Source organism: Rhinatrema bivittatum, chromosome 3 (assembly GCF_901001135.1).
Source record: "Rhinatrema bivittatum chromosome 3, aRhiBiv1.1, whole genome shotgun sequence".
In the NCBI taxonomy this organism is placed as follows: domain Eukaryota; kingdom Metazoa; phylum Chordata; class Amphibia; order Gymnophiona; family Rhinatrematidae; genus Rhinatrema; species Rhinatrema bivittatum.
This window is the reverse complement of record NC_042617.1, coordinates 40,345,192-40,359,134: the sequence shown is the minus strand read 5'-3', so window position 1 is coordinate 40,359,134 and position 13,943 is coordinate 40,345,192. Positions and strand designations below refer to the sequence as shown.

Here is a 13,943-nt window from a genome sequence, read left to right as displayed (position 1 = left end):
ATTTAAAACCATGAGCGGACTCTCCATTACTTCAGCGCAGCACTGCGGGCGGGATCCTGGACTGATCCTTGGTACTACAGGAACGAAAATTATCAGGTAAGAAACTAATTTTCCTTTCCCTGTTCGTACCAGGATCAGTCCAGGACACCTGGGATGTACCAGAGCAAACCTACTGAGGGTGGGAAGCAGAGAGTCCCGCTCGGAGAATCCTCTCTCCAAAACCCCCGGGATCGGTAGCCCTGCCATCCAACCTGTAATGCCTGATAAAGGTATGCCACGATTTCCAGGTAGCCGCCCTGCAAATCTCTTGAGGCGACACCTGCGAAGCTTCCGCCCAAGACGTTGCTTGAGAACGAGTCGAGTGAGCCCTCAGGCCCACGGGAAGTGGCTTTCCACGCATCAAGTAGGCCGCGCCAATGGCCTCTTTGATCCAACGGCCGATCGTAGCGCGAGACGCTGCGGCCCCATTCTTTGGACCAGAGAACAGGACAAACGGATGATCCGTGATCCGAAACGGATTAGTGACCTCCAGATACCGAAGGAGGGCTCTCCGCACGTCTAGCTTCCGTAAGTCCCTTGCTTCCGGAACCGAGGACGCCCCACCCGCGAAACGGGCAGCTCCACCGATTGATTCACATGAAAAGACGACACAACTTTCGGAAGAAGGAAGGAACCGTCCGCAGAGAAACACCGGTATCAGAAATACGCAAGAAAGGTTCCCTACAGGACAGGGCCTGTAGCTCGGAGACACGCCGCGCCGAAGCAATTGCCACCAAGAACGCCGTTTTTAAAGTGAGATCCTTAAGCGTTACGCGTTTCAAGGGCTCAAACGGTGCCGCACAGAGAGCGGAGAGAACCCAATTGAGGTTCCAAGCCGGACAAGGGAGCCGTAATGGAGGGCGAAGAAGCTTAGCCCCCCCCGAAGGAAACGAGAAACATCCGGATGAAACGCCAGGTACGCACCCCGGACCTTACCTCGCAAACAACCAAGCGCTGCTACCTGAACCCGTAGGGAACTGCACGCTAGACCCTTGGCCAGCCCTGCCTGGAGGAACGCCAGAGTGTCGGAAACTGAAGCCGAAGTGGGGTCCACCCCACGCTGCACGCACCATTCCTCAAAGACCACCCAGACACGGACAGAAGCCAGAAAAGTCGACTGTTTCCTGGAACGCAGCACCGTAGCCACCACCGCATCATGCCGCGAGACAGAAGTGATCCGCATCCTCCAAACAGACGGGGCCCTGGCGGAGTAGGCCCGCCATTCCTTGGAGCCGAAGGGGCGCCGTTACATCCAGCTGGACCAGGTCTGCGAACCACGGCCGGCGCGACCACTCCGGTGCCACCAAGATCACGTTGGCCGGGTGCAACTCTATGCGCCGAAGAATCTTGCCGATCATCGGCCACGGGGGAAACACGTAGAGCAACACGTCCGTCAGGGAAGCACCAACGCATCGACGCCTTCTGCCCCCCGTCCTCGACGTCAGCTGTAAAGTCGCGGAGCCTTCGCATTGTGCCACGTGGCCATCAGGTCCATGTGGGGCACCCCCCCACGTGTCGCAAATGAGCCGCCTGAACGTTGTCGACTCCCGCAATGTGAGATGCTGCTATGTTGCTGAGATGCAGCTCCGACCAGGCCATCAAGCGTTGAGCTTCCTCCGCCACCTGGGGGCTCCTTGTCCCGCCCTGGCGGTTAATGTAAGCCACGGTGGTCGCATTGTCCGACAACACCCGGACTGCCTTTCCTCGCAGCAAGGGCAGGAAGCGTTGTAAAGCCAGACGGACCACTCTGGTCTCTAGGCGATTGATAGACCATTGGGCTTGCGACACTGACCATTTGCCCTGGACCGAACTCCCTAGGCAGACCACCCCCCAGCCGGAGAGGCTGGCGTCCATGGTGACCACTGTCCAGCCGGGTACCAGAAGGGAGACTCCCGAAGACAGATGACTAGAATCCAGCCACCACAGCAGGCTGGACCTCGCGTGTCCCGCTAGAGGAAGCGGTAGGCAGAAGTCCTCCGAGACCGGCTTCCAGCGGGCCAGCAACGAAGCCTGTAATGGTCGCAGGTGAGCAAACGCCCAGGGGACCAGCGCCAGCGTGGGAGCCATAGATCCAAGGACCGTACCAGCGGTCGACAGTAAACGCCGTACCTGAGACTGCAGTTTGCATACCCGGTCGTGTGACAGGAACACCTTGCCTTGCTTCGTGTCGAACATCGCTCCTAGATATTCCAAGGTCTGCGTGGGTGCCAGATGACTTTTGCTGAAGTTGACCACCCATCCTAGGGACTGCAGGAGATGGAGAACCCTGTCCACTGCCAACCGACACTGATTCTCAGACTTCGCCCGAATCAGCCAATCGTCCAGATAAGGATGGACCAGGAGACCTTCCCGGCGCAACTGCGCTGCCACCACCACCATCACCTTCGTGAATGTATGGGGAGCCGTTGCGAGCCGAAACGGGAGCGCCCGAAACTGGTAATGCCGTCCCAGAATGCAGAACCTGAGGAAGCTTTGGAACGCCGGCTGAATGCCTATGTGAAGATACGCCTCCGTGAGATCCAGGGAAGCCAGGAACTCGCCGGGCCTTACCGCGGCGATGACCGACCGAATCGTCTCCATTTTGAAGTGCGGAACGCGCAGGCATCGGTTTACCCCCTTGAGATCCAGGATTGGTCTGTACGAGCCGTCTTTCTTTGGGACGATGAAGTAAATGGAGTAACGGCCCCTGCCGTGCTGGCTGACCGGGACGGGGGAAATGGCTCCCAAGCTTCTAAGCGTCGGATGGTGCCTAGCACCTCTTCTCGGGGGCCTTGCAGGGTGAGACAAGAAACTTGTCCGCCGGAGTGCGAACAAAATCTAACGCGTAGCCGTGTCTTATCATGCTGAGGACCCACTGGTCCGACGTCACATCGGCCCATCTCCCGAAAAGGACATCAACCGCGCCCCGACGTTGGGAACGGAGTGCAGGGGCTGCGGCGGGAGATGGGCCGACCACTCTTCATTGTGACGACATGGGCCCCGTAATCGCAAGGGGACCTCCTTGCCTCCCGAAACGCTTTCCCCGAAAGGACCGTTGCTGCCACTGCGAAGTACGGGAGGAAGCAGACCTATATGCATGCCCGGACGACCTTTGAGGGCGCGACTTCCTGGGACCCCGAAAGCGGGACCTAGCCGAAAAGAAGACCGCGCCCTGGATCTATCCTCGGGCAGCCTAAAAAACCCTGTTTTCCCCCAGGGAAACCATCAAGTCATCCAACTCTTTGCCAAACAGCAACTTGCCTTTGAACGGTAGTGCCCCGAGGGGAGCCTTGGAGGAGCCGTCTGCTGCCCAGTTGCGTAGCCACAGGAGTCTGCGCGCCGAAACCGCAGCCACCATGGATCTCGCCGAGGTACGTAGCAGATCGTGGAGCGCATCTGCGCCATATGCTATTGCTGCTTCCAACCTATCCGCCTGCGCTGCCTCGCCAGCAGTAAGATCCGCATTGGCCTGGAGAACTTGGGCCCAGCGCAAGCTAGCTCTCATAGCGAAATTCGTACATATGGCCGCTCGAATACCCAGCGCGGAAACCTCGAAAATCTTCGTAAGCTGCACTTCCAGCTTCCTGTCCTGAAGATCTCTGAGGGCTGTCGCACCCGTGACAGGAATAGTGGATCTCTTTGTTACTGCAGACACCGCCGAATCCACCTTGGGGAGCTTAAGAAGGTCCAGCGCATCCTCCGGGAGCGGGTAAAGCTTGTCCATGGCTTTGCTGACCTTCGGCCCCAATTCCGGGGTGTCCCATTCCCGGAATAGGATGTCCGTAGAAGAAAAATGAAACGGAAAAAGCCACTACAGGGCCCGTGAGGCCTAACCGGACCGGATCCATGTGCGCCTCCTGCCGAACCGCTACCGGAGGTGCTTCAATTCCCAGTTCCTGGGGGATGGCCGGAATTAGGGGAGGCAGTTCCTCCCTGCGGAAAAGCCAGACCACCTTGGGATCGTCTCCCTCCGCTGCTTGTGATGCCTTTCCTTCTCCGGATGGAGCGGATCCGTCCCCTGCCACCTCATCGGCCCCTTTAGGGGCTCTTCAGGGGAATCAGTGTCCACCCCCGTGGAGGAATCCGGGTCCGCCTCCTGTGGGACGCCACGCGGAGGCCGTTTCCCCCTGGAAGCACTCGGGGGCACATCCGTAATCCCCGAGGGTCTGTTGGACTTCTTCGGCGGTGGAGCCCTGCGGGACTCCCTCCGGCCGCGCTTGCTCTTACTTTTCTTACACTTCAGGACTTTGCGCAGCAAAAACGCAAAGTCCTCAGAAAACGAGCTGGAAACAGAATCAGCCTCAGCTGGGCTCCCCGGGGACCCCGGGTCCCCCGAGGGACTCCCCCCCGCCGGGCCCCGCTGAGGAGACAGCGCGGGAGGCAAGGCCGCAGGCCCTGCCGCTTCCCGCGCCATTTCGCGGCCCGTGGCTAAAATGGCCGCCACTCCCGCGCTGAGCGGGAAACAATCCTGGGGCCTTTCCATCGCGCCCCCCCCCCCCCCCCCCCGCTCGACGGCGGTCGCGCGGGCCGTACTCGAGCCCCCCGAGACGCCCCGGACGAACCTTCATCGCCCGGGATACCGGAAGCGCATAGGCCGTCGCGAGAGAGACGCGCGCGTGCGCCGAGCCGCAGGCCCGGCAAGCGGAGCCGCGATGCAGGCCGGCGAAAAAGGCGCGAAGACGGCCATCAAAGGAAATCAAAAATAATAAAAGTCGCGCGAAACGGCCTCCCCCCTGTCAGCGGCGCCCCCCCCTAGAGCGGCGACGCAAGGAACAGAGAGCAGGCACAAAACAAAAGACAAACTTTTTTTTTTTTTTTTTTTTTTTAAACAACAAAACGCCTGTCGCTGTCCGCGGTCCTGGAGCCCTAGTCCAGCAGGGGTGAGTGAACCGGGCTCCCCGGTGTCACCCCTGACGCTGCTACTTAGAAAAAGCCAGGTCCTCGACCCTAGCAGCGGCCTCAACCGGGGGGGGGGGGTAGTCCCCTCAGGACCTCTCAACCCCCCCGGGAGGTAGGGCAGACGGACGTCAGCGACAATTTGGCAAAAATTCCAATTAAAAGACACTAAAGCCTAAACTGGCCTAAACCAAAAGAAAACCAACCCTGACGGAGTACCAGAATCAGGGCAGGGAGGAGCTGTGACCGGACCTGCACCATCTACTGGAGACAGAGTAAGACTGAGGGGCTGTGACTGGCACAGGGGCATATATGGCTCCGCCCACAAGTTTTAGTCTGTCTCCATCTACTGGTGCGGAGTCACAACCCAGGTGTCCTGGACTGATCCTGGTACGTACAGGGAACTAGGAACGCTATGGGGAAGACAGAGAGGGACCCAGCATCAAACACAGGCAGCTACCATAGAGAAAATTCTGTTATGCGAAAAGGGAAAAGTTTTCCAGAAAAGGCCAAAAACGCAAAAAAGAGCAAGGCTCACAAACTGCGATACTGCAGCTCTGCAGAAAAAGAAAGACTGAAGAGGGACCCTGCGTGGACACATGGTATAGGGCATGCTGGATATGCTCAGTGAGGCAAGTCAAAGTTCTAGAAATGTTGACAAATTTTCCATGTCTGGGCTCCATCTGATGATGTCATCCACAAGTGAGAACTACCATCCTCCTGCTTGTCTTCTGAGAATTTAATTAAGCATCTTGCAGGATTTTCTTTTTTGTATTTCTTGCCAAAATAAAGGCAGAGAGCCTCTCTATATATCTAGATTTAGACAATCACACTCACAGTAAAAGCTGGAATGACTCAAAATAAAGTCTGAGTAACGAGAATAGGGGATGAAGAGTCACTGCCAAAGAAGAGGAAACAGTTGGTAGTTTCACACGTTTTCACTAAGAATAAGTCTGTAAGAAAGAATTAATAAAAGCTAATGCGATATCTAGAAAAGGGGATGCTAAAACAATCAAGCAGGGACAAAATCAAGTTCAGGATGACTGATTATTAGAGAACAAATTGTTTTCTCAGAGCTGGCATCTGTTTAATTAATGTCTATGTGCTTTTAATCATAAGTGTTCACAAGACAAAGCAGGATTATTAATGAAGTTACAAGCAGTGTTGAATTCAAAAATAATGCCAAAGAAGCCTGAAAAATGAGGTGTTCCTCCCAAGAAAATGCAATATTTAGTATTAACAAAAAAGGATTAATAGTTTAATAAAAACACAGAATATGATGGCAGATAAAGAAGATAAAGCACATCTGGTCTCTTCAGTATTTATTCCTACAGAAATACTACAGAAACTAGTTGATCTCTTGGCTTGGTTTTCAATTTCTCCCAACTAAAGATCCTTTATGTTTATCCTAGGATATCTTGATTTCTGTTGCTGTTTTTGCCTCCACCATCACCAGAGAAGCTGTTTCATGCATCTACAAGCTTTTTCTGTGAAGACATTTTTTTTTTATTTTACTATCCAGCCTAACTCCTTTGAACCTCTTATCCAGTGACAGATTTAGATTTTCGTCCCCTCTCAAGCACCACTGGTGCCACTCTCCATCTCTCCTTCCTAGGAAGATTGGACAAGACCCAGGGAGGGAGCCTATGATCATCCCAGGGAGGGAGCATCTCAGTGGCTGGCCCTTGTGTATGCCACTCTGTGAAAGCTGCAAAGGTGATGAGCAGTCTAATACTGATAAGAAACTCCTTTGCCCCATGTGGACCACCAGGATATGAAACTCTGCTTCCTTCAATGGAACAACTGTACCATCTACTGCAGAGTTTGGCAATCCTCTCATGAAGGCACACCTATCCATTTGGGTTTTCAGGATTGCCACAATGAATATGCATGAAATGGATTTGCAACTCTCAGTCTCCAATGGATGCAAATTTATCTCATGCTTTCATTATGGGTATCCTGAAAACCTGACTGGTAGGGTACATCTCCAGGAGTGGGTTGGGAAACACTGATCTACTGGGGCAGGCGATAGGATGATGCGGTCCAGATTTGTCAAATATTTTGTCACTTTGAGAAATTTGTTGTTTCACAAAATTACATTCCACTAAAAATGTATTTTTTTTTTTTTTACTGTCCTCCTGTTTCTTTGTCCTTTTTCAGCCACCCCTTGTAAAAACCATGCACATCTCTTTTTTTTTTCTCTTTCTTTATCCATTTTCTTAATATAATAATCTGTTGCTCTTAAAATGGCTCCATTTAAATTAGCACACTGGTCTTCTCCATCTCTTACATCTCCTACTTGGCCAGTGCCTCACTAATATACTCTCACATGCTAACAAAGTTAATATTTTTGAAGGTCAGGACCCTCATCTTTGTGTGATCTATCTCTGCCATTGGGCTTATATTAAACCATATTGTCTTGTGGTCACACCTGTGACATCAGAAACACTTGTCCCATTTCTAAGTACCAGGTCTGGTATTGCCCTGTCCCTTGTGGGTTCTTTTACCAGTTCCCTGAAGCCTCTTCCCTTTAAAGGAGTCCAGGATTTCCCTGTTACTGTCACAGAGAAACCCCAAACATCATCATAATCCATTTTTGGATTATAACTTGCTAGCTGTAGTATTCCTACAGCTAGCAAGTTAGGTACTCCATTATTTTGTATTGCACACTTCATCCCCTCTCAAAGACAGCATTTCTGAATTCAGTATTAGTCACAGGGTCAGCATACAGGTCAATGCACTAAATCAGAGAAGATCTGACTCAATCAGAAAAGAAGAAAACCGTAAGCAATAAGTAGGAATTAGCACAGTATAGAATCATCCACTAAGACGGCTACTATCACTTATTTCTGATGGCCAGGAACTATGTGCAAGAAGAGAAGAGTATCATCCTGGGAATGAATATAGATGAAATTGCAATACACCATTTTATGCCTAGACAGAGAAGTTAAATTCAGAGGGGAAAACATCCTGCAAAACACTGCGCACAAATATATACACAATTTGGAAATCAGATGGCCCTAAGCTAGACAGAGAGCTATCAACTCTCCTAGTGCTTCTGAATAATAAGCAAAAACTGTGCAGGAACCAGCTGCCTTCAGGCACTTACAATGAGAAGAATGCAAATATGGCTTGCATGCATTCCAGATTGAATGATTTCAACATTCACTACATCTCAAAGTTTAAAACCATGAAAAAGTTCTTACCTTTCATCTTGCTTAGAAGGGAAAGCATGGTGTGCAGGCAGCAGGCAGACTGAGGCTTATCTAGGACTTCTCTCTCTTTGGAAAACCACACATTGAGCAGCAGGGACTAAAGAGAACAATAAAGAATCTAATGGACCCACAGACCACTCATCAACCACTACATCTAAGTTGTAAGCTTCACTATAGTGGAATATTTTCTTTTATATTTAGGATATCTAACAGCATAGTCTTTACTGTTGGTGTGAATTATTCACAAGTCTCTTCATAGGCACAAATGGCTCCTAAATTATACATCTGAACCAAATCATAACCACCCATAATAATAATATATCCTTTATAAAAGCATATAAAAATGGGGTGGGGGATTATCTTTAACACAAATTTTGAAGTTCCTGACTGAACAGTCAAATATCACAGCTCAATAAAACCTTGTAATGCCAATATCTCACATCTTATTACTATATACTTATATTTTTGTAATGAAATTAATGTTTATGAATTGTTCCAGATTGCCAACACTTAAACGTGAAGAAAGCCAGGGAGGCAGAAATTCCTCAGATTCTCGGTAATTGTTTTATTATATAATGATGAAAGTTGGTGGACAAATGGGATTTTTTTTTTTTTTTAAAGTTGCCAATGGTCTGATAGTCTCTGAATTTCTGCTACACTGCCTGATGGCCTCTATTAAGCCAGCAAACAAGCAATGCAGATTTCTCTACACTCTGCACTTCAACTCCATGCTGAAACCTTTCTTAGGGCAGTGGTTTTCAAATCCACCCATATTATCAATGGGCTTGGATTTGGAAACCACCATTAATGGGTTGGGTTTCAAGATATCCACAAGGAATATGCATGAGATACATCTGGTCTCAGAACCAGGTCATTTTGCATAGTTTACCCAACCCACTGCAATGTTTCCTCTAATTTTTTGCAGGCTGTGTGCACAAACATTTTCTCATGTGCAATGTAGTGTCCAAAGTTGTGTACAGTGTCCTTTGAAACGCCATTCTATTTTCCATATCTTATGAATGCTATGCTTTCCTGTGTGCATTTGTTTCATGACTTACATACACACATACACACACACACACACACACACACACACGTGCGCATACAGCTTATAGGGAACACTGGCACTGTGGGTCCCTGAGGAATGGACTTGAAAAACACTGCTCTGGGGCTTAGGGGTCATTTCAGTTTCCCCAGTCACTTTATTAGAATTCTCTCAAGACAGCTGAATGAGACATCTTCTACTAGGAGTCAAGAGAGGGTGTCTGACAGCAATGACTTATCTACAAGGAGCTTGCAGCAGGTCAAGACTAGTAATAGAGGAAAGAAAAGTTCTATAACTTCTTGCCAATATGGATAAACCAGGCCATCTCTAATGTAAAATGCATGATGCTCTAAATAACAATATCAAACTCATAGACACAGTAGCTTTGGGAGAACACTGACGCAATCAGGCACAATTTCAGTCTTCCGGTATTTCATTCTTCATTCATTTACTCATTTTATACCATTGTTCCAAAATTCTTAGTGCTAAGTCTGGGGACCTAAGCTTCCAAATAATATTTGGAGAGCAAAATGAAAGCATCATGTAATATAGCTATCATGTAAATAGCTATTCATTTCAAATCTAAGGTTGATACGCTATCAAAAGAATTTCATCATTTACTTTACCCTATTTTTAATAATGTTTCAACCCCTGTTAATTGGTCAGAATTTACACCAGTTTCTGAATCTAGTATTTTAGCCATAACCCAGAAGCAGAAAATCGCCAATTCACCTCTAAATCCCTGTTCAGGCTCTCTTTTCAAATCATTAGGACTGTTAGAAAATTACTATGTGCTTTAGTTAATCTCTTGAGAACGGACAGTTTCCAGATAGCCTGAAAAAAACTTCCATCCTTCCTATATTAAAAAATAAAGCCAAAGATCCCTTGACCTTAATAATCTCAGACCAACTGCACTATTACCTTCTCTAGCAAAGTTACTTGAATCAGTGGTACTCCATCAATTATCCAATTTTCTTACTGACTATGATATTTTACATTCAGGACAGCATGGTTTTTGAAAAGGACATTCAACTGAGACACTCTTGCTCTCCTCTTTCGATAGTCTACTTCGTGGGTTCGATTCAAATACAGACTTTATTCTAGTTTTTCTAGATATATCAGCAGCATTTGACACTCTTGATCATCAGATCCTCTTATCCAGCTTACAATCCATAGGTATATCTGCTACAGTTTTAAACTGGTTCTCGTCCTTCTTATCAAATCGCTCACAGCAAATCAACATACATAATCATTCATCTGAACAATATACAATCTCCTCTGGTGTACCTCAAGGCTCTTCTTTATCGCCGATTCTTTTCAATATCTACTTGCTCCCACTTTGTTATATTCTCTCTGCTCTAAATGTTCAATTTAAAATTTATGCCGACGACATTCAGTTTTTGGTTCCCTTCAATACTTCCTGGTCCGCTACTCTATCCATGGTAACACTACACTTGACCACAATTAACACCTGGTTGTCACATAATCGTTTAAAATTAAATCCGGCTAAAACTGAACTAGTATATCTAACTTCTATTTCCAGTTCTACAATAGGTCCCCCATCTCATCTCTCTTTCAATGGAGTTTCCATTCCAATTCGAAATTATGCATCCAGTCTGGAAATATTGATAAATTCTGATCTATCCATGACACAACATATTTCCACTCTTACAAAAAAATCTTTTTATAAACTCCATCTTTTAAAAAAACTGCGTTCTGTATTGTTTCTTCAAGACTTTTGTACTGTCCTGCAATCCCTGATGTTCTCCGGGTTAGACTATTGCAACGCGCTTTATCTAGGCTTGCCCGATTCCACGACTCATCCTTTACAATTGGTCCAAAATGCAGCGGCACGTATTCTTTCTGGTACTTCTTGTAGAAGCCATATCACTCTTGTTCTTTATTCTTTGCACTGGCTTCCAATAAAATTCGGAGTTCATTACAAAATCCTCTCAATTATTCACTCTCTTATTTTCAACCCCTCCTCAACTTGGCTATGCACGACTTTACACATCTACAAACCTGTAAGACAGCTTAGATCATTATCAAAAAACCTTTTAGATATACCTACAGTTAGACTTGCGAGATTAGATATAACCCATAAGAGAGCTTTTTCCGTGGTGGGCCCATCCCTGTGGAACTTTCTGTGTCTCATACCAAACACCCAACAATTTAAGAAATCCTTAAAAACTCACTTATTTCAAACAGCATTCAATATCTCCACTACAGAATAATTCATAACTACTTCCATACTCATTCACTTTACCCAGTTTCTTTTCCCTACCTCAGCTCACCTCCCCCCCACCCTCAGCCATTACTACCCCCTCCCTTCCCTTTATGAATTCATGAATCAGCAGTAATTAAGCACTTATGTTAATTACATATTGTATAAATATTTATTTTTAGATTTATGTATATTTGTCCTTATACCTTATTTTGTTTTATATTTATGTTGATTATGTATGTTTTACACTGTAAACCATTTTGACCCAACCATATTTGTAAAAGCGGTATATAAACATTTTTAAATAAATAAAATAGCTAACCATATTCTAAGCTTGCTGCAATGAAACGTTCAGATACTGATGTACAAAGTTATGTACTGCAGTACAACCTTCAGAAGTAAAACTAGCTATTTTCTCCTCACGTGCCTCTCCCTAGTTGGATGCCTACAGTCAATAATCCTCTCTCCCCAGCACAGTGACAAAGGACAGCTGGGAGCACAAAACCCGGCGCTTCGGAAGTAAAGAAAAAAAAAGTTGTTCTCCTCCATGGGAGTGTCAGCTAGCTTGAAAAGTTGATTTAATAATTTATCTGTCAAAGGTTATTATTCCAAAATATTCAACGGAACGTCATTCTTCATTCTTGACTAATTGACGACCATTTTGGAGGCAAGAGGACTCACTGCTCTACTATCCAAAAGAAGAAACAATATTTCAAGCATCTACTACTCCTGAGGTGAAGCACTGCATGAAAGTATCTTCCAGTGCACGTGCACACTGAACCTCATAACTTTTGGAACCACTATAAAACTAAAAAGAATTAAGATGTCTGTATTGTTAGAATACATAGCATGGACCTCTCATTAGGATCTACTAGGTATTTCCAAGTGATCTGGATTGGCCACTGCTAGAAACAGGATACTGGGCTTGATGATCTACTGATCTGACCTAGCATGCTATACTTTGACCTGCTTGGGTCTATCCAGCACAGAAAGCCTCTTCTGGAGGTAAAACAAATTTTTCATTCTTGCTCAGGAGCAAAAGGAAAATAAAGCAGAACCTTACCAACAGCAACTGAGGGCTCAATCCTGCAGACTCCAGCGTCTGACACATGTCCTCAGGACAGCTTCCTCCATTCAGACATCTCCAAAAAAAGAAACTACCTAAAATGGGCAAAAACCAAAGTCAAACCAGAGCCATCTCCCCAAAATAAATCCCTAGTAAGAGAGTAAAACGTTAAATACACTTAATATTTTTATTAAAACAATTAAAAATGAGGAGGAACCAATGAACGTTTTCATTTGCTTTAGAGATTCCAAAATCAATCCAAAAGGATGCACCAGAACCTTTCACTGGAGCAATTGGTTACTGTTGTGAGTGTTGTCTGCCAAATAAGATCATTTCTTCTATGAAAGGAAAAAAGCTTCTTCTTGAGCTCAGTGAGACCCCTACCAAGTTCTGTCAAGCATCCTTTGATCAATGAACCACAAAATAAATATTTTGAGTACAGAGGAAAGGAAGATTGTTTTATCATTCTGTCCCCATGTATGTGAGAGATGAATGTAAAGGCACACAGATCCCTTGCCATCACAAAATAAGAAAATATCTAATCCATACTACAGTCTTCTGCATGACTAGTGTATGAAACAGATTTGTATGTTTTTCATAGTTTACCCATAATGGGGATTCCCTAATCTTCCAATTTAATAATTATGGATATTAGCTAAAAAAAAGAGTAATTATAATATTCTTCACTTTAGGATCTCAAAGGGGCTTTGTCAGTGATAGTGAAATGTTAATGGAGACATTTATATACAATGAGGATAGAACAGCAAGGATATGCAAACTAAAGCAAAAGGGTCCCTGCAGCGGCTTAACAGGAATTGGCTCAGTAGGAGGGGAAAAAACCTGTTATGTCAATTTGCATACCTTTGCGGCTGCACATACCTCATTCTACTGCAGGGTGGCACACTGTAGCTATAAAATTGTAAATATTCATTTAAAAAGTGATAAAGAAACAGCTAAAACAAGAGGAGATAAAGCAGACAATATCTGGTTTTAATTGCATCAAATCTATTAGTTAAAATGTGTAATCTATCATTAAAATCATCCATTGTACCTGAACCCTGGAGAGTGACCAATGTAACCCCAATATTTAAAAAGGGCTCCAGGGCCAATCCAGGAAACTATAAACCAGTTAGCCTGACTTCAGTGATGGGAAAAATAGTGGAAACTATTCTAAAGATCAAAATCACAGAGCATATAGAAAGACATGGTTTAAAATGGAACAGTCAACATGGATTTACCCAAGGGAAGTCTTGCCTCACAAATTTGCTTCATTTTTTGAAGAGGTTAATAAACATGTGGATAAAGGTGAACCGGTAGATGTAGTGTATTTGGATTTTCAGAAGGTGTTTGACAAAGTCCCTCATGAGAAGCTTTTAAGAAAACTAAAAAGTCATGGGATAGGAGGCGATGTCCTTTAGTGGATTACAAACTGGTTAAAAGACAGGAAACAGAGAGTAGGATTAAATGGTCAATTTTCAC

General features: G+C 46.0%; 1 protein-coding gene across 4 annotated transcripts in view; it reads right to left on the bottom strand.

Moving 5' to 3' along the window:
• Nucleotides 1-13,943, bottom strand: part of RAB3GAP2 (RAB3 GTPase activating non-catalytic protein subunit 2) — a 279,134-nt gene that overhangs the window by 80,391 nt on the left and 184,800 nt on the right. For all 4 annotated transcript variants that reach the window (XM_029593170.1, XM_029593169.1, XM_029593168.1 and 1 more), the window contains 2 exons: nt 12,462-12,559; nt 8,121-8,226 (listed from right to left, as the gene is read on the bottom strand). In XM_029593170.1, coding sequence (XP_029449030.1) covers nt 8,121-8,226; nt 12,462-12,559 — 204 coding nt within the window. The remainder of the gene's footprint in view (nt 1-8,120; nt 8,227-12,461; nt 12,560-13,943) is intronic.